This window comes from Meriones unguiculatus, chromosome 10 (assembly GCF_030254825.1).
Source record: "Meriones unguiculatus strain TT.TT164.6M chromosome 10, Bangor_MerUng_6.1, whole genome shotgun sequence".
Classification (NCBI taxonomy): Eukaryota; Metazoa; Chordata; class Mammalia; order Rodentia; family Muridae; genus Meriones; species Meriones unguiculatus.
This window is the reverse complement of record NC_083358.1, coordinates 39029435-39057245: the sequence shown is the minus strand read 5'-3', so window position 1 is coordinate 39057245 and position 27811 is coordinate 39029435. Positions and strand designations below refer to the sequence as shown.

Sequence of the window (27811 nt, the reverse complement as noted above, 5' to 3'; positions counted from 1 at the left end):
TTGCTTCTCATGCTTTCTTATACAACTCAGGAATACCTGCCCAGGGATGGCACCCACTCATAGTGGGCTGGACCTTCTAACATTAATCATTAATCACAAAAATGCCCTACAGAACTACCCACAGGCAATCTAATGGAATACTTTTCTCAACTGAGGTCCCTCTTTCCAAATAACCCTGCCCTGTGTCAAATTGACAGAAAACTAACTAGGTCAACAAAGAAATGGTGCAGTGAGAGGATTATCATAAGTTTGGCCATGGAAATAGTATAAAGTCCCCTGAGAAGAGTAGAGCCTAGTAGGCTAGAAAGATCCAGAGAAGGAAAGAGAACAGCCAGCAGGGTCAGGCCCATGTAGCCTAGTTATACTCTCTCTGAGAGAAAATGGAGAGAGTGGCATAACCAGGTTTGTCTTTTGGAAATGGCATTCTGTTACAGGGAAGACAGTAGACTCTAAGTGAATGTAGTAAGTAGTTACCACTGAAAGCTGTTATAGTAACTTACTATAATTTCTGAGATAAGACAGCGCAGAGGGGAGATAGAAGTATATTGATATAAATGGATATTTAGAGTTGAATTGAAAGGAGTTACAGGTAAATTCAATATAAGAGTTGAGGAAGAAAGGCATACTAGTAGTGACCCCTGATTTTTTGAGTCATGTATTTAGATGGCAGGAGGTAGGTGGTGAGGGTGTCCTTGAAACTACCCAGAGGTAAATAATTAAATAGGGTTGGATGTGTAGGTTTAGAGCATGGAAGAGAGGTAAGAGCTAGAGAAATAAATTTGTAGGTTGTCTTCACATCAGAGTATTAAAGTTCTTTGTTAACAGTGAGGAGGAGGGTCAAGGATTGAAATGTTGAAGGACTCAGTGACTGGGCTGGAAGGAAGATGAGTTGTTAATGGAGTCTAAGGAAAACTGACAGTGGGGCTTTGGAAAACCTAATGACCATTGGGTCAAGAGTACATTGAGTGAGACAGCATCCTTGAATTCTCAGACCAGGACACATGAAGTGAGGCCCCCGTAGAGCTTATTTGACTCTGTTAAATTGATTTCCTTAGTTCTGTCAAGGGAAGAATTCATTAGAGGCTCAGTTGGGGTGTGCTGAGGATGGAGTGAAGTAACTGACATAAGACAAGAAGCTTGGGTTTCTTCCTTGTATGGGTGTGTGGATGTGTACGTGTGTGTGCATGTCTGTCTGTCTGTTCATTTGTGTGTATGGTCAGTTGCCTGGAAGTCCTTTTAGTTTCTCTAGTGTAATGTCTGGCTGACTGCTGTTCACTTCTTAAACTAAAGCTTTTTAGTTTATCCAGAAGCCTTCCCTGTTCTCACCCACTCTTAGGTTAGGTTAAATATCCTTAAAGTGGTTTTGGTTACTTGCCTGTCTTTTCTGTAAGTAGTGCTCTTACAGTGTTTGATATTCAGTAGATTTGATGAAGTAGATGACAATATGAATTTATATTGTGTAAGTCTCTATTATGACCACTTATCACATGAATTCAGTAATAGGCTAAAACACAGTCAAAATCTGTAGTTGCATAACATAGGTTACATATACACTTCTAGAGAAAGTGACTTGAGTGGATATTCTCTACATCTGATTCCTGCACTGAATGAGCATAGGCAGCATGACCTGCCTCCCTCGAGAGCTCACTCTTGGCCCACATAGCAGGACATGTATCTAAAAGGTGTTCCTTCAGGAGGGCCTGTCTCCTAGTGGATTACTACCATTTCTCACCCCTCTAGCTTCACAGCTGGAGAGTGCCAGACAGGACTTTTGGCCTCTCCAAATACTGATGGCGCAGAAGCCATCCAGGATGACTGATCATGCCAGTCATTCCCAGCTGCTTCAGAGATGCTTTCCAAGGTGCTGATTGACTCCTAAGAAAAAGGAGCTAGTGGAAATAGAGGCCTTCATAAATTAGATAATGCTGTTTCTTCCAATTTATGCTGTAGTTTCATCTTTTTATTAATATACATTTTGTACTATACTAGTGTCTTAGTTACTGTTCTATTATTGTGAAGAGACCCTATGACCAAGGCAACTCTTACAAAAGAAAACATTTAATTGGGGGCTTGCTTACAGTTTTTGAGTGTTAGTCCATGATCATCATGGTGGGAAACAGTCAATCATGGAACAGTAGCTGAGAGTTTTATATCTGATCTGTAGAAAGCACACAGAAAAAACGAGACTGGGCCTGGTATGGACTTTTGAAACCTCAAAGCCCACCCACAGTGCCATACCTACTCCAATAAGGCCACACCTCCTAATACTTCTTAAACAGTTCTACTATGTGGTGGCTGAGCATTCAAATATATGAACTTATGAGGGCTATTCTTATTCAAACCACCACAAGTAGAATATTCATAACTTCTTAATGTATTAGAATCTGATGTATTGTTCAATAATTTTATGAAATAATATTGGTCCTAAAAGACTTAGATGAAAAAATGGATATGGTGATACACACTTATAATTTCAGTATTTGGGAGATAGAGGCAGGGAGAGCTGGAGTTCAAGGATATCCTTGACTACACAGGAACTTAGAAGATAGCCTGGGCTACAGGCACCCTGTTTCAAAAATTAAAGAAAAAAAAATCACATGTTGTTTTCCTATCTTCCAGCTCTTTTATTCTTTCCACTTCCTCTTCTGCAGTATTCCTTGAGCCTTAGAGGAGGTTATATAAATGTCCTTTTAAGGCTGAACACTCGAGCGGTTACACATTCTAAGTGTAGCAAAGTCTCTATATTCACCTCTGCTCACTCTAAAGGGAAGAGTCTCTTGATTAAAGATGAGAGTAGTGTATAAGACCCATAACTTTTGAAATGACACTTTGTATTGGTTTGGGTTTTCACATCACTTGTTCACTAGTTACTTGAGTTTTTTTTTTTTTTTTTTTCTGTGAATTAGTTTTTCAGATATTTCATCTATTTTCTTTTTTCTGTTTCTGTTGAAGTTCTCATCTTCTGGGAAATGTGTATTGCAAGCATTCTCTCCTTTAGCTCAAAACTACTCTCAGCTACGACCACTTTTCATGAACAAGTTCTTAATTTTAACCAGATGATAGTTGTCATTTTCCCTTACAGGTTCATATACTTACATCTAATTGCTCTCTTCCTTGAAGTCATAAAGAACACTCTTTTATATTGTATTCTAGATAATATATAGTTAGCAGTCACATTGTTTTATATGCTGCCTGGAACTGATTTTTACAGAGTGTGGATAAGATTCTGGTTTATTGGGTTGTTTTTGTTGTTTGGTTTTTGCTTTGTCATGTTGGGAACTGAACTTAGGGCCTCACACATGCCCAACAAGCCCCTACTATATTCTTAGTCTCAGCTTAATTTTTAAACAAATGTGTGAGCTGGGATTGGTGATGCATTGTTGTAATCCCAACACTCAGAGAGGCAGAGGCAGGCAGATCTCTGTGAGTTAGAGGCCAGCCTGGTCTACAAAGTGAATCAGGATAGCCAGGGCTACACAGAGAAACCCTGTTTCAAAAAGCAAAACCGACCAAACAACAAAATGTAATGTGTGTGTGTGCATGTGCACGTGTGTACATGCTAGTGTAAATGTGCTTGCGCTGTGTGAGCCCCCAGAGGCTAAAGGAAGGGATCAGATTCCCTGGAACTGGAGTTACAGACAATTGTAAGCTGCCGTGTGGGTGCAAGGAATCAAACACAGGTTCTCTAACAGAGCCGTAAGCACTCTTAAATGCTGAGCCATCTTTCCAGCTCTTGATGTTAAACAAATGTATCATTGAATAGCTCAGCAATATAAAAAAGATCATTTTCTCCTGCTGAGAAGCAGTGTGTGCCTGCCAGTCACTCAAGGAAATAACTTTTGAGAGTTGGCTCTACTGTAGTTTGATTTCTTGCTGTTTACTTTGGTTAAGCTTCTTTTTTTTTTTTCCTTTTTCATTAATCTTTGTTCTCTGTTTTGGCTTTCTGGTATACCAAGTAATATTTGAGTTAATTAATAACTAGCTTTTTGTTTTTTCCTAAAATAAGCTGTCAATAATTTTCTTTTATAAACATTACTTATCTGTTTCACAAATGTTCTTTATTCTTTGTTTTCTTTTTTCTTTTTTACTTTTATTAAACTACTGAGTTTATTTCACATGTATATTTGTCTCCCTACCATTTCCACATCTGACCACCACTGTTACTATGTCCTGTCATAAGATTCCATACATACTTAAAACCAAGCCAAGGGTGGAGTTCCATCCTTGAAAAGTGAACAGCATTTTAGACATCATATTCTGGCAATTGAACCTGGATAACATTTATCAAACACAGTAGGGAAAGTTTTCACTTTGCATTATAAAAAGGACAGCCAGATATTAGCTATTACAGAAATGAAGTAAGGTGGAATATTTCAGACTATTTAAATGATTTTCTTAAAGAGATTACCTCTTCTGCCAGAGATCTTGTATAGCCTCCTGGTCAGTCTTCTAGGAGCAATTCTTCACATGATCAATGAACATGGCTTCCACTTTGAGAAGAGAACTACCTTTTTCTATACCTGCTTGCATTTTTGTCTTATTATCTTTTAATGTTTTAGGGCTTTTATCCCTCCCTGTTCTTTGAAGGACTTGGGCCCTTTAATCTTGGTGTTGGTAGGGTTTTTGTTTTTTTGTTTTTTTGTTTTTGAGAAATACATTTTTAAATTTTTATTAATTACAATTTATTCACTTTGTATTCCCCCTGTAGCTCCCTCCCTTTTCCCCTTCCAATCTCACCCTCCCTCCCCTTCCTCCACCCATGCTGCTCCCCCAGTCCACTGATAGGGGAGGTCTTTCTCCCCTTCCTTCTGATCATAGTCTATCAGGTCTCATCAGGAGTGGCTGCATTGTCTTCCTCTGTGTCCTGGTAAGGCTGCTCCCCCCTCAGGGGTTGGTGACAGAGCAGGCCAATCAGTTCAAGTCAGAGACAGTCCCTTTTCCCATTAGTATGGAACCACTTGGACACTGAACTGCCATGGGCTACATCTGTACAGTGGTTCTAGGTTATCCCCATGAGTGGTCCTGGGTTAAGTCTTTTCCATTTTGGCTTGATTTTTGTGCATTTTGGCTGGGGTATATCATACAAATTTCTTCACTGGAACTTTTTCTTCAGTTTCTTCCTCATCAAAGTCATCATTGTCATCTTCATCTTCATCATTGTCCTCATCACCTTCATCAAGTTTTTCTTTTTTCTGTGGAACCTTATTGTCACCTCCACGGGAAGATCACTTTCCAGACATACTTAAGAGTTTTACATTCTCCTCATCTTCTGACTCTGCATCTTCCTCTACAGTCACCAGCACATTAGTTACTAATGTGCACAGGCCCTGAACCATACTTCAACCTTAAGATCACAGGTGGTGTTATTTCAAAGACCCCAAATGAAACTGCTGCTTGTACAGACATTTTCAGTGTTGCTTTAATTGGACTGCCTTCATAGTTCATTGCTTCTGCTTCTACAATGTGTGATTCATCTTTTTGTCCCTGCTCCTAAACTTTTTTAGTTATTCTTAATGATGACTGGTGTTCATTTTCATCATTATCCACTTTAAAGAGATAATCTTTGTTAACCTTTAGTTCACAACTGAAAAGGTAGTTCTAAGGCCTAAGAGGGCTCATGTCCATATCCATCAAGTCTTCCATGAGGTGCCTACTGTTCCTTAGAATAGACATGCAGAGTAGAATCACACCATGGCTTTTCTTTATTTTAAAAAACATATTATTTTTCCTTTGATCCATTTAGCATTGCTACTTAGTTGTTTTATATATATATATATATATATATATATATATATATATATATATATCTGTTCATACTGATTTCTAACTTAATCATTTTATGGGCAAAGAATATAACCCTTGTGATACTGACTAGACAGAGCTGAGCAGTTGGGTGCCAGCTTAGTGAGACAGAAAAGTTTGGAGGTAAAGAAGAGAAACAAGAACATTATTCATATCTAGTAAGTTTATGGTGCTTGTGAGCAGACTTGTAAAGGAGTCGTTAGACAAGACCTTTTACTGTTTTTAGAGGTGCACACATATTTAATGTTCTTGAACAATGTTCTAATTAAGAACAATTTTTCATAGTTGCAGAAGACCCTGCAAAGTCACTTACAGAGATGTCTCCAGACTTTGGACATTCATCACCTCCACCACAACCTCCTTCCATGAACTCCTTATCCAGCGAAAACAGATTTCACTCTTTACCCTTCAGCCTGACAAAGATGCCCAATACTAATGGCACCATTGCTCATAGTCCACTCTCACTGTCAGTGCAGTCTGTGATGGGGGAGCTGAACAGCACACCTGTCCAGGAGAGTCTACCCTTGCCCATCTCTTCTGGTAATGCACACGGTCTAGAGGTGGGCTCACTGGCTGAAGTGAAAGAGAACCCCCCGTTCTATGGGGTTATCCGTTGGATTGGCCAGCCACCAGGGCTCAGTGACGTGCTAGCTGGACTGGAACTGGTAATTGAATTTGGTCTAAAATCTACAACTCTTTCTTGCATGAGGTTTTGCCTAGGTTTTCCACGATTAGATAATTTCTTGAGAAATATTATATATATGTACATGTATATAATATTTATATAAATAAATATTTTTTAAAGTCAGTAGTAGAGAAAATTTTTTTACCATATTTCCTAGCTTCACCCTTTTTCATTCTGTAAGCTTCAGGCTCACTTTCTCCTCATGTTTGTTTGTCTGTGGTCAAGGAGTAGATGGATTTTTAGGCTAGAATATTTAGCTTACTTATATTAAACATAATGCAGCAAACAAAGCATTTATCGGCTTTTCTTTTTATTCCTCAGCCTCCTCCTATCACAGTCAGTTCAGGGATGTGATTGACTTTACAGTTAGTCGTCATGTTTGGAGGTTTTTTGGTAGAAGGAAAGGTTTTCCCTGTGAAGAGTAGAGAAGCATGTTGTGTGATTTTTCATAATCTGGATGGAGGTCCTAAGTAAACTTAGCTATTACCTAAATGTGGGTTTTGTTTAATTTGTTTTTCACTGTGTTCTTGCTGGTGAGGAACTAGATAAATTACTCTGTCTCCTCCTGCCTCTTGATCTTAATACTTTTGAAATGGATCAGAGAAAGTCAGTAAACTAGGGAAGTTCTAAGTGCATATTTTGAAAGGAAATAGATCAAGTACTTCCTGGTGAGCTAAGAATTATTTTCTTAAACCACTAGCTGAGAGCCAAAGCATAGTTAGTTTTCTTTCCTTGGTGCTGTTCTAGTTAGTACAGATATGAAGAAGGAATTCAGAAAAAAGTGTAAATGCAATAGTTCTTCCTGCTCCTTCTGCGAGGTACAGTGTAACACATACTGAAGCCTTTCTTTTTCAGGAAGATGAATGTGCAGGCTGTACAGATGGAACTTTCAGGGGCACACGCTATTTCACCTGTGCCCTGAAGAAGGCGCTGTTCGTGAAACTGAAGAGCTGCAGACCTGACTCTAGGTTTGCGTCCTTGCAGCCTGTTTCCAATCAGATTGAAAGGTGTAACTCTTTAGGTACTCGGATATTTTTAATTATTTACCCATCTGGAGTGACTATTTCATGTTGCTTTTCAGTATCTGAGGGTGACAGTGTTTAAATGATTTGCTTGCCAATGTACAACAGGTTTCTAAGTTGGTAAAGATTGTTACTTGGTTCATAAGAAAGTTGTCCTAAGAGGAGATACATTAAAAAAGTCTTAGTCAGGATAAGTGTTTCGGATCTAAAGAGTGAAAGTTGTGGTTTGTTTTTTTCTTCTCTTCTAGTGATTATAGACATTTAATTTTTGGCAGTATGGGTGGTAGAAATGATAATGTGACCCTTTTAGCATCAACTACCCCCTCCCCATCTTATTTAAGTACCTCGTTCTCCTAGGATGTCTTACGAAGAACTCTGATACAGTCTAGGGACTGACACAGTCAGCTTGACAAATGGAGGACAGTTCTTCTCATTACTTGTCATCAGCTTGCTGATGCTGGCCTTTCCCAGTTCTGAACAATAGTGAGAGTCAAGTAGGGGCACATAGAAAAATCATTCATATGAAAGCCATTTGTATTAATGTTAAAGAGTACTTTGGAAATTTTTGTTTTCTTTTCACACTTGAAAATGAAACATTTTGGACAAGTAACAAAAATATTTATTTGACAGGTGTCTTACTGACTTAATTTTCTAAACTATATGAAGGAAGTAATGTTGAAAGTGAATAATAATGTTGAAAATGAATAATAGCATTATTTATTTTTTTTTTATTATTTCAGTGTATTTACTTTTCATTCCAAGGGTGCCTTCTCCCTCTTCTCTTCCCAGTATCTTTACCCTTTTCCCTTCTTTTCCCTTTCCCTCTCCCTTTCCCCCCAGAAAAGGGGAGCTCCCTCCCCTAGTATCAGCCCTCCCAGCACATCAAGTCACATAAGGACTGAGCATATCCTCATCCTCTGAGACCAGGCAAGGCAGCACTGCCAGGGGAAGTGATCCAAAAGCAGGCAGAGTCCATATTAGAAACAGCCTCCCTCTCCACTCGCCTGGCGCCACATATGAAGACAAAGCCACCCATTGGCCACAAACGTGCAGGGCGCCTAGGTCCAGACGATGATGCATGTTAGTATCTCAGTCTCTGTAAGCCCCCATGAGTAAGCCCAGATAAAAAGCAATTAACTGAAAGTTGAAAAAATTTGCACAGGATGCCAAAATATATTTTACATGATATATACATATGCACATGTATATGAATATATGCTCTCATGGTTTAAACGATTTATTTTTTTTTTTTTTATCTTTTCAGCATTTGGAGGCTACTTAAGTGAAGTAGTAGAAGAAAATACTCCACCAAAAATGGAAAAGGAAGGTTTAGAGATAATGATTGGAAAGAAGAAAGGCATCCAGGGCCATTACAATTCTTGTTATTTAGACTCAACTTTATTCTGGTAAGTTCATATTTTCTGCAGTAGGTATAGATAGTGCTTTATGTGGGGGAAGGGAGACAGGTATATATGTGTGTATGTGAAAGGAGGTACCAGGTACCTTTGAGTAGAAAAACTGACTGGGAGTTAGGAAAGATCATGAGATTTTGTCCTTGGCAACTAAAGAATTTCATCTTAATCCTAGATTCAAAAAACTAATAGAAAAACACTGCAGTGAATAATGAATAAAAGCAGTGATCCCTGTGAGCAGATACACTGAGGGCATCTGCTTCCAATGTAGTATGATTGCACATGTGCCAAGTAACTAACAATAAACTATTGGCATTTTATGTTGTATACATTTTCATATGTGGAGATGATCATAAATTCTTTATATTAAAAATTATTTCCCATGGAATCACTGTTCTTCTTTGTGTAGTTTTCTCTAAACTGGAACAAGTTAATACAACAAGGAGCATTAAGCTCTGAAGATTGAACCAAACTGAGACTCTGTAGCTTTAAGGGTTGTACACTGCCATGCCAGTTAAACTAAGTGGATCTACCAGCTCTGCTCTGTGCCACAAGAGCTAGGGAGTTAGCGTGGATGTTAGAATTTTAAAGTAAACAGAGTAAAGGCTGTGGGCCTTTTTGTTGTTGGAATACTTTTGTTTAAATGAACAAACCTTATAGCACTGCTATAATATTCCTTAGATTTTCTGATAAAAATCTATTTTTGCCGAATTTTATTTTCTTTGATGCCAGGAAGTTTCTGCTGCTGGTCATTTACAAGTTATTAAAGGAAGTACATGTCTTATGATATCAAGATGTATTTATCCTGGCTAGTGGGCTCCAACCCCCCCCCATGTTGTCTGTGTGTATGACTGATTTTAGACCTTTCTTAGGTTATTGCAGACAAGTTTCTTTAGTAATATTCCTTGACATGTTTTTACCCTTCATACACGTGCTGCATTCTGGTGTTTGTGATCTGTACCTGCAGGGTCTCTGGGCACTAATGGCTGAACATAGCCTGTACTGTGTGATACATATATTCTTATGCTGTTGGTTCCCTCCACTTCGTTTTCTTTCTTCTTTTGACTCCTTTAAGAATATTTCTCAAATATCAATATGTTTATATCATGAGTGGAAATGTTGTTTTTATTTTGCAGCTTATTTGCTTTTAGTTCTGCTCTGGACACTGTGTTACTTAGACCCAAAGAAAAAAATGACGTGGAATATTATAGTGAGACTCAAGAGCTACTAAGAACAGAGATAGTTAATCCTCTGAGAATGTAAGTAGAAGACATGTTTTGTCTTTAGTTGATGCTGTTTGTTGTTTTCTTGTGTAGTTAATTTATGCTCAGTAATAAAAAAATGAACAGAAATTAATTCTCATGAAATTAAAGCTTTTTAAAACCTTTAGTTTGCTTCTGTTTTTATTTCAGTGTACATAACATAGTGCATTCTGTGAAATGATGTGAACCATTTGGTATCATATACCACAAATTAGTAATAATACTTTGTACTAGAAACAGATGATGCATATTATAGTAATATGGTGTTTTGTTTGTTTAAAAGCATATATTGAGGTCTTCCTATACTCCTTTACTAAGGTGAGTTGTAAATATACAGAAGACCATCTGGGAAGACTTCGGTACATAACAGTGATGTGTGATAGCATCACAAGGTGTTTAAGTGATGAAGAGTTAGGTCATTCAATGACCATGAAACAACTAGGTCAGGAACACAGAGAACAAATCATGCAAGTTAAAGTCCAATTATGATCAGTTTAAAGTTTGTGATACACTTTTCTGAACAATGAAAAGAAAATTGAACTTAATATATTAAAAATAACAAAGTATGGAAATATAAATAATATTCCAAATGACTTACTGTGGCACATAACTAAGAAAGTAAATTAAAAGAATAAATTTCTCTATTTAGATACTTGTTTTCCTTAAATTCTATAATCCTGTTACCCTTTAAAATAATTATGTGCTTTGATTTTCACATTATTTTGACATGCAAATTTTAAACATTCAGGTATTTTGTTCCTTATATAAATGACACTACAACAATACAGGTCAAATCGACTACAAGGTATATTATCACAGATTCCCTTCTTTTTAAGACACTGTAAGTCTTCAGTAATAGACTTAGTATTCTTTGCATACTATTGTCCAAGCCCAGGATCGTTGTTATCATACTTTGTCACCTACTCTACACTAAGAAACTTGTCAATGGCCTGTGAGATCAAGATGTATCTTGCCAGACATGGTGGTATACGCCTGTAATCTCAGCACTTCATAGCTCAAGAGGCAAAAGCAAAATCACTTGAGCTCAGAAATATGAGATCTACTTCTGGTGTCTGCAAACTTTATACCTGTTGTTTGGACAGGGGTGGTGCTTTATTGAAGCTTCCCAAAAGCAGAGATCCTAGTTTTGTTGTTGTTGTTGTTTTGTTTGTTGGTTTGTTCTTTTAACCTTCTCATTTTGTATTCCCAGTGGCCAACACATTATATTATTATATAAGTGGTAGTTTAGTGTATGCTGATTGCAAAGAGCTAATGACTGAATAGTCCCTCTAAAAAGCAGGAGTGCAGTTAGTTGTTATTAGCTGGCTGGGCTGACTTGCCTCCTTAAGCCCGTGGTCCTTTATAGTCAAAGAGAATGTCATAATTATTTTGACTGGTCTGATTACAGACTTTAGATTTTCAATATCTTATCAATTTCCTTTTCCATGTCTCTTTTCCTGCATATTAAAGGGACTTCCTAAAATTTGAATATTCCATCTTATAAACAAGCATTTTAATATAGTAAGCAAATATTATTTCAAAACCATTCACCAAGACTTTTAAAATACTTAGTTTGTGGTAGAATTTTTTTTTCAGGTGTTTAATAATATCTGGGAACAATTCTGCTTCTCAGTCTTTCACTTTTCAAAGTTTAGTAAGAAGCCTATAATTGTATTCTTAAAAATAACTGCCTTGTCTATTGATTTGTTTCACATGTTAGAATTATACAGAAAAGTATTTGATTATTAAGATGTGTCAGAATTCCCAGTGCCAGTGTCAGTTAATCCATTTTTATTGACATAGATATGGATATGTGTGTGCCACAAAGATTATGAAACTGAGGAAGATACTTGAAAAAGTTGAGGCTGCGTCAGGATTTACCTCTGAAGAAAAAGGTGACCCTTTAATTTATAGTATATGCATTGAAAATAACTTGAGAGAATGCTAGTAAACAGCATGCTAAGTTATTTCTTGAAATATGCCTGGTTAGTTTAGAGGGTTAATCTTAAATTTTCTAATTTAAGATTATTTGAGAAATCTAGGGATATGTAACTCAGTGGCAGAATGTGCAAGACCCTGGGTGTGATTTCCAGCACTGCAAAACTAAATGAAAAAAAAAATCTTTTCTGCATGACATGCAAATTTCTCCTGATTTTGTAAATGATTCTCTTTGAAGTGAATGTGATGTGAAGTAAAGAATTCTAAGAAGCTGGCTGGCTCTGCAGTAGATAGCTAAGTAAAGTCCCTGTCACCAGCAATGGTGTTTGGAGTTGATTCTCCTCCTGTGGTGAGGGGTCTCCACAGTGAGTCATTCAGTTTCCCACTCAGGCTCCTTGTTGAAAGGAGCTATGGAACAGCTGGATAGCACTTCTGTCTACTCACAACTGAGAATTTACTCAGATTCAACTTCTGACTTTGAGTTTGTTAACAGTGTACTAAATAGGCAACTGTGACATTTACACACAGGGCAATTACTTGAATAGAAGGAAAAATAGGACATATTTCAGATATTACTCTACTGAAACCCTCCAAAGACATACAAATGATTTCACTTTGTGTGAATGAGTGTATTTTATTAAATGGGGCAACATGACAACAAAATGAAAAAGTAATATTTTATTATAACATTTAAGTAAAAGTTTCCCTTTCTAGGAAACCGAAAAAAGCTAAACTGTTAATTGAAATAATATTAAAGGAATGAAATTAAGTTCAATGTAAAAATATGTCTGTCATAAAGAATAGAATGGCATTTAAATTTGCCTGTGATTTACTTAATTTTTTTTTTAATTTTCTCCTAGATCCTGAAGAATTTCTAAATATCCTGTTTCATGATATTTTAAGGGTTGAACCATTGTTAAAAATAAGGTAAATCTGCATTGGGGAAGCAGACATTTCCCTCTTCTGTCACCCTAGGAATGAAGTCCTTACTGATACTTCATCAGTGTTATCTGAGCTTAGTTAACATTGCAAGAACAGATGTGGGTCTTGCTACACTTAACCTGTAAAGCACAAGGTGAATATGTCCTTTTAATTAGCTCTAGTGACAAATTTGCCCACATTTATTTACTTAGGAAATTGAACATGAGTATTTTTGGAAGTTCAGTTAATGAACTTTTTTTTTGTTTGTTTTGTTTGTTTTTGTTTTCGAGACAGGGTTTCTCTATGTAGCCTTGGCTGTCCTGTTCACACTTTGTAGACCAGGCTGACCTCAAACCCACAGCGATCCACTTGCCTCTGCTTCTGCCTCCCTGAGTTGCTGGGATTATAGGTACATGCCATCGTGCCCGGCCAGTTAATGAATTTTTAAAGAGAATCTTATTCTAACTGAATTAAAAAAAAAAAATCTGAGAACATTGGTTTTGACTTCCCATCACTTAGAGAACTCAGCTTTAAATTAGCTCTCTAGTTCTCAGTTTAGTAACTTGATCTCTTCCTTCTTCCCATGTTGAAGGAATACCAGAGTTTACTGTGGTACAGTTCTTAGTGAGATATTCTAAACATCTCAGTTTCCCAGGTTATTTGAGAGGTCACAGTCTGAGTGGTAGATCCCTCTCAATTTCAATCAGTTGGTTTTCTGTTGAAAATCTTAGAAATGTCCTACTTCCTTAATGAGTTCCTGAGAGAGAGTTCTCTCACCTCTGTGTTTTAAGTGATACAGTTTGAGCCAATGTTAGACTGATTTGTGGGAACAAGGAAAGTACCACAGTTTAAGTTTGGTTCTGTTTGGGAATTCCTAACAGATGAAATGACATGATGCAGAAGATAGGGTGTCTATACTCATTAGCAACTCAAAGTTGATGATAGCTTTTCATGTATGTAGAAAATTGTAGAGAAATATCTATAAAGGATTAACAAAAGAATGTCAAAAGTAATCATGGAAAAGTCAGTAACATTTTTGTATTCCTTCAAGCATATAGAAAAGGGAATATTTTATGTTTCAGGAAAGAAAAATAAGCAGCAATCAAGTGTTTAAAAGTAGATTTTAAAAAAAGATTTACACTGAAATAAAAGGAGGATTTGATTATTTAGTGAGAAAGATTAAATAAAGATGTTAGTTTCTTGCAAAATAATTTTCATTCATATTAACAGAATCTTAACCACTTTTATTGAAACTTAAAATGATTTTAGAGTTTTCTACAAAATGAAGTAGGTAAAAATGCTGGAGTTCTTTTTTTTAAGCTTTTTATTTTATGAGTTCCACATCATGTACCCATGTCCCACTCATCTGCCTTTCTTCTGTACACACCCTTTGCCCTTGTAACCCCCCAAATAAAACCACAAAAACAAACAAAAACCCAAAACAAAGCATGCAAAACATCTCATTGTGCAAGCTATAGTATGTCACAGAACACTACAGTATATCCCTCTGTTCATGCATCTTTACTTGCATATGTTCATTGCAGTGAATCACTGGTCTGGCTTATAGTCGCTGGTTTCTGTGACACCATCAATATTGGATCCTCACCAGGACACCTTGGTTATCCAGTTGTTGCCCTGTGTCACGGATACCCTGCAGCTTTGGATCAGCAGGGCTAGCACATTCACTCATCCCAATCATTCACAGATGATAAGATTTTGGGACAGGACAACTCAGAGTCCTGGATCTGATCGTGGGTGGCAGCTTGAGCTGGTCAGCCCACCTGCTCTCCCTTATCCATACCACTGGGCGGTCTCCAGCACTGTTCGAGCTAGGCCACCCAGTGCTGCCATCAGCAGGAAGAGGCAGGGTCAGCTCCCATGCCCTTGGGGCCAGTTCACCCATGCCTTCATCATCAGGGCAAGCTCCACTGTGTTGCCCAGGGGAGGTGCAAGGCTCGGTCTCCCAGTGCCACAGCCAGTGAGGGGACAGGGCTAACTCTTCCCCCATCTCATGCCCTTGGGATCAGCTCTCCTGACCACTACAGGTGACCAGGGGTAGGGGAGGCCATCGCCCCCACACCCTTGCCATCCCACAGCAGATGAGTGGCAGGGACAGCTCTCCCATGCTCTTGCCCTTAGGCTGGCTTACCTGTGCCCCCTCTAAGAGGGTCAACTGTGCTGCCCAGGTAAGGTACAGAGTTAGTTCTCCTGAGTGCTGTAGCCAGTGGGAGGCGGGGCCAGCTCTCCTGACTGCCACAGGTATAGGGTTCTTTTATTTAAAAGTGGGGGGGGGGGCAATTATAGTTTCTGTAGGCAAAACAAGACATTAAAATAGAATATAATTAGAAGGATTTATCAATAGACTTAAATAGAAAGCTCAGTGGTATTGAAAGAAAAAAATGGTATAGGACATCTGGCAGGTAGTTCTAGAAGAAAAGGTCAGTTTTATTTTTCATCTTTAAAATGTTTTGTTTTGCCCTGAGGTGGGAACTTAGAATATTTTCCTGTCTGGCCTGTAACATGGTATGTAGACCAGGCTGGTCTCAAACTCACAGTGATCCACCTGCCTCTGCCTCTTGAATGCTGGCATTAAAGGCATGTGCCACCATACCCAGACTCTCTTAAAAAAAAAAAACTTTTTAAAAAAGCAGAACAAACATAGATTTATTAAGAATAAATGAGAAGGAACTGAGAAAGGGAAGGACTTCAGAGAGGAATAACCATTTTTTTTTAACTTTTAATGAAATAAACTGAGGATGCTTAAAATAGTTGTTTTTAATTTTTTACTCTTAGTCTAGCCATATCTAAGGGAAATCAGGGACTTCTCAGGGTTAATATAAGTTGGATACTGCAGTAATTCTCAGAAGTAAGGCAGAGTCAGGCACTGTTCAGAGTGTGAAGGCCTTTCTGGAATTGGGAAAGGCGTCTGGGCAGTTCTTTAGGCTTAAGGAATACACTCCCCACCCCCAGCTTCCAAGCAACCTGCTCATATCCCTACCAACTACTTCCTAAAGAATGTAAGATGATATTTTGAGTTCTTTTTGTCCCCCCAAGTGCCATTTTTCTCTTTATGAGGAAGGTCAGCTGACTGAGCCAATAGGAAGTTGAGTACCCTTATAATGAGAAATAAATACAGTCCAAAATAGACACAAGAAAGACTAAGACTAGTGGAGGATAAAAGTAGATTTGAGTAACAAGATCAAATAAGTATGCAAAGTAGAATGTAAAAGTAGTGAGTGTGTGTGTGGGTGGGGAGGAGATCACTTGAGGCAGTAGACATGGGAGGGATTTGTGTACTAAAGATGGAGCTGAGAAAGCACCTCAAGTAGAAGACAGGTGTGGGTTGGAAAACCAGAAAGAGGGGTTGGTACAGAAAGTAGATGGTAACCAAGTTCCTGAAGGAGATGCTAGACATAACAGAGGCAAGTTATATGAACATTTGAGAAATTTGATACTTAATTCTAAGAAAAGAATGAATCGAACTCCCAAAGAACTAGGACTAAATTATCACTCAGAAGAAACATGTTACAAGATACACTTGAAAGGTAAGACTGACAGAACTTAGACAAAAGGAGTAAGAAGGAAGAGTGGGGAAATTGGTAAAATTAGGTAAGTTGAACTTTACAATTTAAAGAGCAGTGATGATTACATATGCGACATTAATGATAATAAATTGAAAATTAAGTCATTTAATGAGAAAAGATGGTGATTAGAGGCAGGCAAAGAGGTAAATGACATTAATAATCAAGTAAATTTGGGGAATTTTCACACTGTGTCTGAAGCATGATCTAGAATTCCTTTTTCTTTTCCCTTTTTCCTTTCATTTCCTTTATCTCCTTCCTTGTCCCTTCCTCTTTTTAAGGAAGGAGGGGCTTCTGGCTCTGAGTTCCAGAGTGTAGTCCATGGTGAGGTGACAGAGGTGGGAGCAGGAGGTGGCCGGGGTCACGCTGCATCTGCAGTCAGGAAGCAGGTGGAGACGAGTGCTGCCGCTCAGATCACATTCTCCTTTTTATCCAGTCTGGGGCCCAAGCTAATGAAATAGTGCTGCCCCATTTAGGGAGGGTCTTCTCACCTCATTCCAACTGGAATGCTCAGGTTTATCTTACAGGTGATTTTAGGTCTTGTTAAGTTGGCAATATGAGCATCACAAGTCCACTCAACCTGATACCAAACATACTATTTAAAAAATAATTTTGCTTTTATTTTTTAATTGTGTATGTGAGTGCAGTGCCCACAGAGGTAAGAAGGTGTTGTCATATCACCTGAAGCAGGAGTTGCAGGCAGTCAGAAACACCTGTTGTGGGCTTTGGGAACTGAGCTATGATCTGTAAGAGCAGTGTGCTGTCAGAAGTGCTGAGACATCTCCTGCCACGTTTGGTTGTGAGCCTTTGTTGTTTGCTTTAATGGCTGAGCTCTTTCTCAATCCCCAAGTTACAATTTTAATGCTATTACTTTCTTCTTCTCATCCCTGTAGGCTCTTGACTACCTTTAATACAGAATACATTCATTCGAAGGTCAGAGTCTTCATCTTTAGCTATTCCAACACTGTTCAAACAGTGTTTAAATGTAGAGTCTTTTTAACTGTGAGCCCCTGAAAAATCAGTAAACAAGTTTTATTCTTCCAACTTACAGTGGTATAGGGGAAGTTTCTCATTTCCAAAGGTAGGAGTTGGGGTAGAGCAAGAAAAGGTCAGACCAAAGCAAGACTGACATTAGTAATATGAACATCAAGGCAGGGCTCTCCAAGCTCCTTGTAGCACTAGTGATAATATCACAAACCCCACATGCTCACCATGGAGTTGCAGGATTTGGGTGTTCTTAGATGAATGAGTACAGGACTTCAGGACCCACCTATTATGGTCTCCACCACAAAGACAGATCCAGACCATGCCAATTCACAAGTGTTCCCATATGAATATTTGTAAAATGTAGATGTCCATTAAAAAATTACTAAATTTGTATTCTTGCACTCTTAGGTTGTCCCTAGTGGAGAATACAACCCAACTAGCATGGTTTGGTAGTTTCACAACTTTGTTGTGATTTTGTAGGTTTTCAGACTTATAAAACTCTAGCAGTGAGATTATTTATTTATTTTTTCCATCAAACTGTAACAACAGCAACCAGGAGCTGCAGGGGGAACAACAGCCTCCTCAGTCCCTCCCAGGGCTCTCCCATTTATACCTTCTCTAGAGTCCTCAGAATTAAATTGTCTACAGCTGGCAAAAACCCATGCCCCTCCAGAGCACAGGACAAACCACAGTTAATGGCTGTGGACAAACTGAAGGAGCCCCATAACCCACACCTGGGATTGAAATAAACATTCACATAACTAATAACTGGATCTTTAAAGAAACAGAAAAATCTCAATACAAAAAGCAGCTTGCTTCTTTCTAGATTTGGAGGGAGAAATCCAACTGATTATTGTTTACATAGTATTTCTTTGGGATTTCATTTGTACATTTTTCTGTGGTCACAAAGAGAACTTGCTAATAATTTATGAATAAGGCAGAAAAAATATTTTATGAGGTTTTCTACGTAAGTGCATTTAATTATCTCATCCAAATCATTGTCTTTTGCCCACCTGGCAGTTGGATGGTGCAGAGCTGTACATCAGCATCATGGTATCGTGTTCTCAGGTCCTGCCAGACGGCTTCGTATTCTGATTTAAGCATTTAAGAGATAGCTTATGTACATTTCTTTCTGCATGTTCCTAGGTCAGCAGGTCAAAAAGTTCAAGACTGTAACTTCTATCAAATCTTTATGGAAAAAAATGAGAAAGTTGGAGTTCCTACAATTCAGCAGTTACTAGAATGGTCTTTTATCAACAGCAACCTGAAATTTGCAGAGGTTAGTGATTCTGAGTTTTATTGTTGCTTTATTTTGCTTCTTAGCAGTGCTGGAGATTAAAGTAGGACTTTTGTATGCACTATCCTGAGTGCTGCCCACTGAACTACACCCAGCTGTCACTGTGCTTTAACCAAGGACAGTTCAAAACACAGTGTTGAGAACACACATTTAAAAAAACGGTATTTCAACTTCGTTCTTTTTATGAAAGCATTTTAGCTTAAGTTGGAATGTTTTGGATTTGTGTGGAAAGGGAGGAAAAAAGCTAATTTTCACTTGAAAAGCTTTAAAGTAGCTTAATGCTAAAGATATGTATATATACATACATGTTTATATTTTTAGGTGTCGTTTTACCCAAGCATATTATTTAAACATGTCAAAGGTACTGTTACTTTTCTCCTTTTGGTAAAGATAAAGTGCCAGTAAGTTCTTCTGTATGGGTTTGTTAGTGAATGTGATAGAAAAGTCTTTTACCTGAATGTGTGGTTTCCGTGGTGCATGCTGCGGCCTGTTTCTGTCATGTTCGTCTCTGGAATAGTGGTTTCCTTACTCCATTGCTGATGTTTTGGGAGCATCCTCTATGAGGATGTCTGACAGGGAAGTCTGGAAATTCTGAAGCTGCTGCTGCTCTGCATCCGCATTGCACATTTACACGTAGGCTCTGTTTCATGACAACAGAGCTGTGCTGAAACCACTGCTGTGTTTGACAGCCACGACTATTTCATCTTCACAGGGAACCTGTTTTTTGCACTTTTCCTCCCATTGTGCAGGGGACAAGACTCAGGCTTTGGGCATGCTACTATACTAAGCTGAGTCCCCAGCCCCTTAGGACTTTGCTTTCTAAAACTGTATGTCTTATTTCTTTGTTTGTTTATTTATTAGGCACCATCATGTTTGATTATCCAGATGCCTCGGTTTGGAAAAGACTTTAAACTATTTAAAAAAATTTTTCCTTCCTTGGAGTTAAATATAACAGATTTACTTGAAGACAGTAAGTATACGGTCCTTTGTTTTTGTTTTGTTTTAGAAATAGTCACCCTGGGCTTTTCATTTGTTGTAGATATAGCACTTCTAAAAGGCAGTTCAGTATCTGAAGAGCTTAGACATATTAAGCCAATAATTTGAGTACTGAGAATTTTTTTTGAAAAAAGTAGAGGTAAAAAAAAAACCACTTTAAATGCAAAATTACTTATCACCATATGATAAGAAATTAGAGGCAAGTAAACGTAAGTAAGGGGAAGAGGCTAATTGGATTATATGTCTATAACAATAGAACTACTGCAGTTAAAACCCATGGGTTTGAGGACAACACACATGAAGGTAGTAGTGAGTGGAAGGAAAGTGCAGCGAGAGGCTGGGTGAGAGATGCTTGACATACACGTATGTGCACCTGGGCACACAGTTATGTAAATATTTAGACACCGAAGTATTAGAGAAAGTTTATAAGATTGGCAGTGGTTGTCTCTTGCTGATTAAGATTATATGTACTATCAGCTTTCTTTATATGTTTAGACATTTTATAATCAGAGGAACAATCCTAGAATAGGCTATCAAAAATGGTTATTTGAAAAAAAAATCCTTCAGAATATTACAACTACAAGAAAAACTAAATGAGATTTTAAGAGGATCAGAGAGGGCTAGCTAGGCCTTTTCTTTTTTCACCTGAGCATTCTTCTTTTGAAAATATAGCTTTTATTCTTAATGACAGAATACCTTAGAATACCTTTTTAAAAGACTTCTTCCTTCCTCCCTTTCTGCATATGGTAGCTCCCAGGCAGTGCCGCATCTGTGGAGGACTTGCGATGTATGAGTGTAGAGAGTGCTATGATGACCCTGACATCTCAGCAGGGAAGATCAAGCAGTTCTGTAAGACCTGCAGCACTCAGGTAATCCACACTCACCTGCTGGATGTGCCCTGTAGCAGTCAGGTTCTCACAGATGGTCCAGAGCATTTCAGGGCTTGAAAGCCTTTCAGAATCAAAGTTCACTTTAAACATTCGCAATGAATGTTATTGCTCATGTCTCTTCTACTGGTGTGTGTGTGTAGTACTTGGTTGTGTTTATAAGAGATGTGGTCATTAAAAGTGGTTAAGAGTTTGCTCCCTTGAAACATGGCATTAGCTCATGTGTGTCATTTGCCTCATGGTCCATTTTAGGTTCACCTTCATCCGAGGAGGTTGAATCATACTTATCACCCAGTATCACTTCCCAAAGACTTGCCTGACTGGGACTGGAGACATGGCTGCATCCCCTGTCAGAAGATGGAGTTATTTGCTGTTCTCTGCATAGAAACGAGCCACTACGTTGCTTTTGTGAAGTATGGGAAGGATGACTCTGCCTGGCTGTTCTTTGACAGCATGGCTGATAGAGATGGTATTTAAAATTTTTCTTTTGTACTCAGCATCCTTTATTTGGGGTGTGATGCTTCCTAGTGAGAGCACTTGTTTGGAGTAATAAAGTATTTTGTGAGAAAAATCCTTTGAGGAATATCATGCTGTTACAGAATTTAATATTCAAAGTGTATTAATAATTCTGCTACCCAGACTAAGAAACGATAATATTGTGACATCTTGGCACTCAGACAGATTTTTTTAGAAGAATGCTGTCCATAATCTACTTGGGAGGTGGAGGATATTGAATTAAAGCCAGGTTGTGTTACATAATGAGAACCTGTTTCAATTTACCCCATCTCAAAGAAAAAAAAAATTCTAAAATTCTTCTTTTGAGGCTGATTCTACCAACTACTTCCTTTTATTTTTGTATACACTATAGTAGCCATTTATTGAGCATCTGTATGCCAACCTCTGTGGGAATACTTTGATATAGAAATCGTGCCTGTTTCTGTGTTGTCTAAGCTAAGGTTTAAACTGTTGAATGTTACATGGTGTGTATTTAACTCAGTGTTCCTGATCTCATGCATTCCGTTTCAGGAAGAAATCTTTACCCAATAAATTAATTTAGGAAGCTTAGTCATTACTTAATACACACTAGTGCCAGGATCTTAAGAGGTTTTGGTAATAAGGAACTTGCCACAGTATACACATACACACAAACACATACACACACACACACACACACACACACACACACACGCACACACACACACACCAGAGGTACCACTAGACCAGAGGCACCAGTTGTAGACCAGCAGTTCTCCATGTTTCCTCAGCTCTCAGGTGCCTGAGGGTACAGCTCACCCCTCCTGACCATGTGCTTCACTCAGTTAACATCATGACATTTGGGAAATGTCAGGCTGCTACTGTCTGGGAGGGACATGCAAGTGTGAGGCGTCAAGGCTGTGTGTGCACACATGGGTAGCAGCCTGCAAATCAGGCCTTTCCTAAATATATGTCCTTTCACCAATTTCATTCACTTTTGCCTTCAGAACCCTCTCGAAGCCAAAGAGACTATAATTCTAGGAATTAAAAGTCAGACCAAAGTTTGTTTATTTTCTGATTCTGAGTGTCGGTCTTCATTAAGTTCTAGGATAGTAAAATTGTTGTGGTAGGACAGGGTGCTAAGAGGACTTGGAAGTTCCCTTCCCTAAAAAGAGCTCTTCTTTCTCTGCAGGTGGTCAGAATGGCTTCAACATTCCACAGGTGACGCCCTGCCCGGAAGTGGGAGAGTACTTGAAGATGTCTCTGGAGGATCTACACTCTTTGGACTCCAGAAGAATTCAAGGCTGTGCACGCAGACTTCTCTGCGATGCATACATGTGCATGTACCAGAGTCCAACCATGAGCTTGTACAAATAACCAGGTCATCTGAAACTGGCAGAGATGGAGCACAAAGCTTAGCGCTCTGTTTTCCTCCAGCTGGTGGTTCTACGGGCGCCCATTGCCGGCAGTGGGTGTCTTTTGTGATGATGGGCCTTCAGCAAAGTATTGCTGTGTTTCCAAACAAATTGCTTTTGTGTTCCTGAAGTATTTAATAAGAAGCATTTTGCACTCTAGGAAGTATGTTTGTGTTGGTTTTTTAAGAAGTCTAAATGAAGTTATTAATACCTGAAATTTTAAGTTAACTGCATTGATGATATGATATTTTTGGAAGCATACAATTTTAATTGTGACGTTTAAAACCTCTTTTAGTCCAATGAGGATGTAAATAAATATTTCTTCTTATGGACCAAGGATATGAAATCATTTTTCTTTTGTAGCTAATGATTGCCTTGAAGAAAAATAATATGGTTTTATTAAGAGTCGACCTTTACTCCAGTTGTTGAAGGTGTGCTGACTTTAATTGTTAATTTTTCCTACATAATGCTGATTTCCTGCATGTCTGTACTTTGCCAAGTTTCTGTGTTCCTGCAGCAGTGGTCAGAACATGTTGAAATTCCTTTTGTGGTGTTATTTTCTATTTGTTCTGGTTTTAAGATAAACGAGTGGCTCTGTCATAAAATGTCCATTTTTGATGTCTTCTTGGAGGATTAGGGTACAAGACAATTGAAGCATCTCAGTCATAAACAGGTTTTCTGTAGGGACTTGTAAGTATGGAACAAAGCGCACTGATTTATGAAATGACAAGAGTGATAAATAATATATTCTTGTACAGATACAGAGTACAGAGAAAATAAAGTTTGCTTAGAGACAGTACTAACATTTCCATGAAAAGATGTAATAGATATTTAAAATTCTCATTTCAAATAAATTATTTTATTTTTAGTTTACATGAACTTCTCTTAGTTTAAGTAAGACTGTGGTTTTGTTTGATCGGAGAGTCTTAAACTCACTGATGGCAGTTTTGTTTGACTTGAAACAGGAACAGCCACATCAGTGTGTCACTGGAATGTTAGTGACAACTTCATCCTCCTGGTTGAAGAAGGAAGTAATGGATGTTGCCTTAGGACAGCTTGTAGTGTGTGTATAGGCCATTGGTGGACACTCTAGAGTGTTGTCTGCATGTTTTGTGGTATGGTTGTCTTTCTGGAATAATGTCAACCTCACAGAAAGGCAGAGAAGGTATTGTATGTGTAGCATATGCCTTTATAAAATATTTAATGTCAAAAGAGAGTTTTATAAATCTTGCTGTTATTTTTAAAGGCACTTTACTTCTTGGTTTTATTATTCTATTTTGCTAGCATGTATTAGCTTTATAAATCACAAGGCACAAAAGCTCTTCCATCTTGTAATCTTTGTACTTTTGTAATGGAAAAGTACGTATATTCTGCACAGACTTTTGTATAGCTGAATGCCTACACTGAGTGCCACAACTAGTTTGGAATGAAGACCTACAGCTATGGGCTGGCCTTGCTTCCTTCACCTAGGGGCAGGTGAGAATGATGAGCACAGGGTCTGAGTTCGCAGGCTTTGACCACCCAGAGTCAGTCACCCTATAATAAGTATGTATTGAATGAGTCCGTTAGTGTGTGACTTTGTAAAGTTTAACTGTGGAATGATCAGGAATCTGTATATATAGGCAAGCCAGGTTTAACAGTAAAAGGGGGTGAGGGAAAGCTTTTTTTTTTTTTTAAATTGTAGAAATGGAGGCAAAATCCATGTGGTGAGAGACCAGCTACTTGGCTTTCAGAGCAAAGGCCTCAACGCTTGTTTGGCAGTGGGTCCCAAGTTGGGGTGGCACTTTGTGAGCGAATAGGACCATGTCTACAGGCAAACCCTAGGAAGATTTTTCTTGAAGTAGCACTCAGTGTTCTTTAGCAGCAGTGGGTAGGTGGGGCACACAGTGAAGGGCCCACTTTCAGTGGCTGGGGCGGCCCGAGGACCACAGGCCAGCAGGAGCTTTCCCCCATGCCTTCTTTTCCTTCTGGGTCCTCCTTCCTCACTCTCTGTCCCCACAGAGCCTCGTTTACCACCGAGGCAGTAGGGATAGACTGTGCAATGCAGATAGCGTGTGTGCCTGCGGGTTAACACAATTTTTAACCAGGTTTTTTTTTTTTTGGTACTGTTTTCCCATTGCCTTTGAAAATGCTTTGATTATCCTTTTTTCTTATCAAGATGACAGTGTAGTAGGATCATCTTACTTACAACATGGGTTATGATCCATGGCTACAAATAGAAAATATAAGAATTTATATTTTTCTACCTTGAAGCAAATCTGTATATATGTATGAAGAGCCAGGGGGGTGGGCAGAGAGAGAGGGAAGGGAGCCAGGAACACTTTTAATACATAAGCTAAATGTCTAGCCCCTCACTGCCAGCTTTATAGAGAGTCTAGCTCAATCCACAAAGCAGTGTTTCCTAAGATGGGGGGAAATACATTGAAAAACAGAAATGGGTATCTGTATAGTGCAGCTGTTGGAAGTTGCTATGCATTGCATCCTCAGAGTAGCTTAGAGTTTTTATTACGTTTGCCAAATGCTTAGGTAAATGGCAAGGCTCATCTTCCCTCAGACTCATATCTTTTTTTCTGCATACCCTCGTGAGCACAAATGAGGACAAAGGATTGAGTGTTAGGAACTTGTCAATTCTCTGGTTGTCTGAATGTGGAATTTTCATAAATCTAGGAGTAGCAACCCCACCCCCAGCTGGAGTTTAGTAAGCAGCTAGATAATCTTGTGTCTGTTTGAAGTGTCCTACACCGAGAAGGCTGTGCAAAATGCAGTGTTTGGCCTTCATGAGTAACTGCCAACAAGTATTTACTGGATATTTATTAGGTGGCTAATATATGGCATAGACCCTATGAGAACTGGTGCTTGCTCTCCTACAGCATCCTGCCCAATTTCAATACCAGAGTACCCATTGATAGCATCTTAGCCTGGGTGTGGGTGACAGGCCTTTGTGGGGACCACTTTGGGAGATGTCGTAGAACAACAGGGAGAAGTAAAGAAAGAACAAAAACCCTAGGTCCTTTCTCCATCACTTTCTCTGTGGCCAAACAACATCTTGACTTCCTGAGCTTGAGTGTTTTGCTCTGTGTAATGAAGTGTTCAGACTGTGGAGTTGGATAGGGGGAAGCAAAACAAATTGTCAGTGTTCCAGGACATGCCTCGATCTGATATCCTGTTGAAGGTAGGAAGTTTCAAACTCAGAAGCTCATCAACAGAAACCAGTGGCCAGTGGGTATGGAATCATAAGGTTGGAAGGTTTCAAAGGTCCCTTTTCCTTCTGTTACTGTGGGATCAAACAATGCTAGTATCTTTAGCAGTTATTCTATGTAAGTGTGAAGAAGTGGGCATTGTTTATGTGTTTATCTCTGTTTACATGTGAACTTCTATAAGAAGTGCATTTGGTATGTGTACCTACACCCTCTATTCCTAGAGGGATTGGTAGTCTTTGGAATACACATAAATCTTAGAGGACATTTGATGGTACTTACTTGGCTGTTTCCCTTTATCCTGTTTCTATAGAAATAGAAACTCTGGGAGCCAAAGGAATAGATAAAAATTTATTTTCATGTTGAAGGGGAAAAATCACTGAATTAATTTCTCTCTACTACTTTTAATGAAAACATTTAAACTCATGGGAAGATTTTTGCCTCCCCACCCCCAGGTAACAGGCCGTCATGTCATAAATAGGATCTCCTTCTAAGAGAAGGTAGGTCATAAGGCCTGTCATTAAAAAACAAACAAACAAACAAGCAAAAAAACAAGGCCGCTTTCCTTGGGCTTGGTGATTCCCATGCCATCCCCAATTCTTTCTTAGTGAAATAACTCCTTAGTTGCATAATGCAGCTGGAGAAGAGGATGTTACAGTGGGAACTAGTGAGCAGAAAGGGTTGGAGGAGGCAGGAGCTGCCTGTCGGAGCTGAGGATAGGCCTCACAGGAATGCAAGCTTCTGTGGCTTTGGGCATTGCAGTCCTGTCAAAGGCGTGAAAGTACGGCTTCCTGTCAGGGAATTAATCTTGCTTCTGAGTGAGCTTCTGCTAGTTGTCTCATTGGCTGGGGACTGGGTGGTAGTGTTAGTGGACATATGCTTTGTCTCATGAATTCTAGAGTTGCTGAAGGGTTTCCCTTGAGTCCAAATGTGGCAAGAGAAGGTGAGTAGGGAGCTGGCCAGGAGTAGTGCACACTGGGAAAGCGGGGATGAACCCCTTCTGGTGGCCTTAGGTAGCAGTGAGTGTACTCAGGAGCACCACAGGGTCCTGGCCTCTGTCTAGTAGTGCTGACCATTTTGTTCATGTTTTAGCTTCATTTTCTTCCTAACAGATTTGAGGGGAAAGGGCTATTGGTGCAGGGGTTATCCTTCCAGGCACCACGGGCCTCAGCACAGTTCCCTGTACTTTTAAATATTGTTGACTTTAATTAGTTATTTATTCTAAGGGGATTATACTGGAGACACAACTGTCTTTGGTCTCATGTTATGAAACAGCTTTGTACTGTGGAATGCTAACTCTGGAGAATTGCCCGCATACCAGAAATATTCATTTAAAAAAAAAATCCCACTGGCACTCCCTTAGGGGGTGGTTATTAGCAGTCTGACCCAAAGGAACACAATTTGTATCCCATTTCCTTTTCTGGTATCTGTTTCAACAGTTTTTTTTTTTTTTTATTTTGTTTTGTTTTTTCCCCAAAGAACATCCTTTTGCTTATGAGAACATGAATAACATCACATAAAACAATCCTTTTCTATCAGAATGCTCCAATTTAGCCTTAATTTTGTTAAACCTAGAAATGAATGGAGTGCTGCTGTGGAAAGAAATGTACCATGTACTATTTCTGTATCATTAAAATGAATTTTATGCTTCTTTTTCCTTGATTTCTTTAGGGGAAGGGTCTTGGGGTTAGAGGAACATACAAATTAGTTCTTTACAACTTCTCAAATGCTTAAGGCAAGAATCTCCTGGGAAATGCTCTCCACAGTTGTCTTCAACCGCCCCGGCCCACACTGTATCCAGGGAGCATTCCAGGGTGTAGTTAGGCCCCGGGCTCCGGTACTGGATGTGGCTCCTTGCCGCCAGCCGCCAGCCCCCAACCGCAGGCTGCTCCTCCTGAGCTGCCGTTCCACGTGCAGGTGTGGCCCAGAGCTCTG

The 27811-nt window shown here is 38.9% G+C and overlaps 1 protein-coding gene and 1 pseudogene across 17 annotated transcripts in view; one reads left to right on the top strand and one right to left on the bottom strand.

The window, feature by feature from the left end:
* Cyld (CYLD lysine 63 deubiquitinase) overlaps window positions 1-27527 on the top strand; it is a 55708-nt gene extending 28181 nt beyond the window's left edge. For 15 of the 17 annotated variants that reach the window (XM_060392258.1, XM_060392249.1, XM_060392264.1 and 12 more), the window contains 11 exons: window positions 6088-6467; window positions 7343-7508; window positions 8774-8915; window positions 10058-10180; window positions 11987-12078; window positions 12982-13048; window positions 18757-18889; window positions 19769-19877; window positions 20654-20772; window positions 21043-21259; window positions 22457-27527. In XM_060392258.1, the coding sequence (XP_060248241.1) occupies window positions 6088-6467; window positions 7343-7508; window positions 8774-8915; window positions 10058-10180; window positions 11987-12078; window positions 12982-13048; window positions 18757-18889; window positions 19769-19877; window positions 20654-20772; window positions 21043-21259; window positions 22457-22641 (1733 nt within the window). In that variant the 3' untranslated portion in view covers window positions 22642-27527. The remainder of the gene's footprint in view (window positions 1-6087; window positions 6468-7342; window positions 7509-8773; window positions 8916-10057; window positions 10181-11986; window positions 12079-12981; window positions 13049-18756; window positions 18890-19768; window positions 19878-20653; window positions 20773-21042; window positions 21260-22456) is intronic. The other 2 variants (XM_060392257.1, XM_060392259.1) reach the window with 2 other exon arrangements.
* LOC110548861 (nucleophosmin-like) lies at window positions 4339-5643 on the bottom strand (annotated as a pseudogene).
* Window positions 27528-27811: the final 284 nt, after the last annotated feature.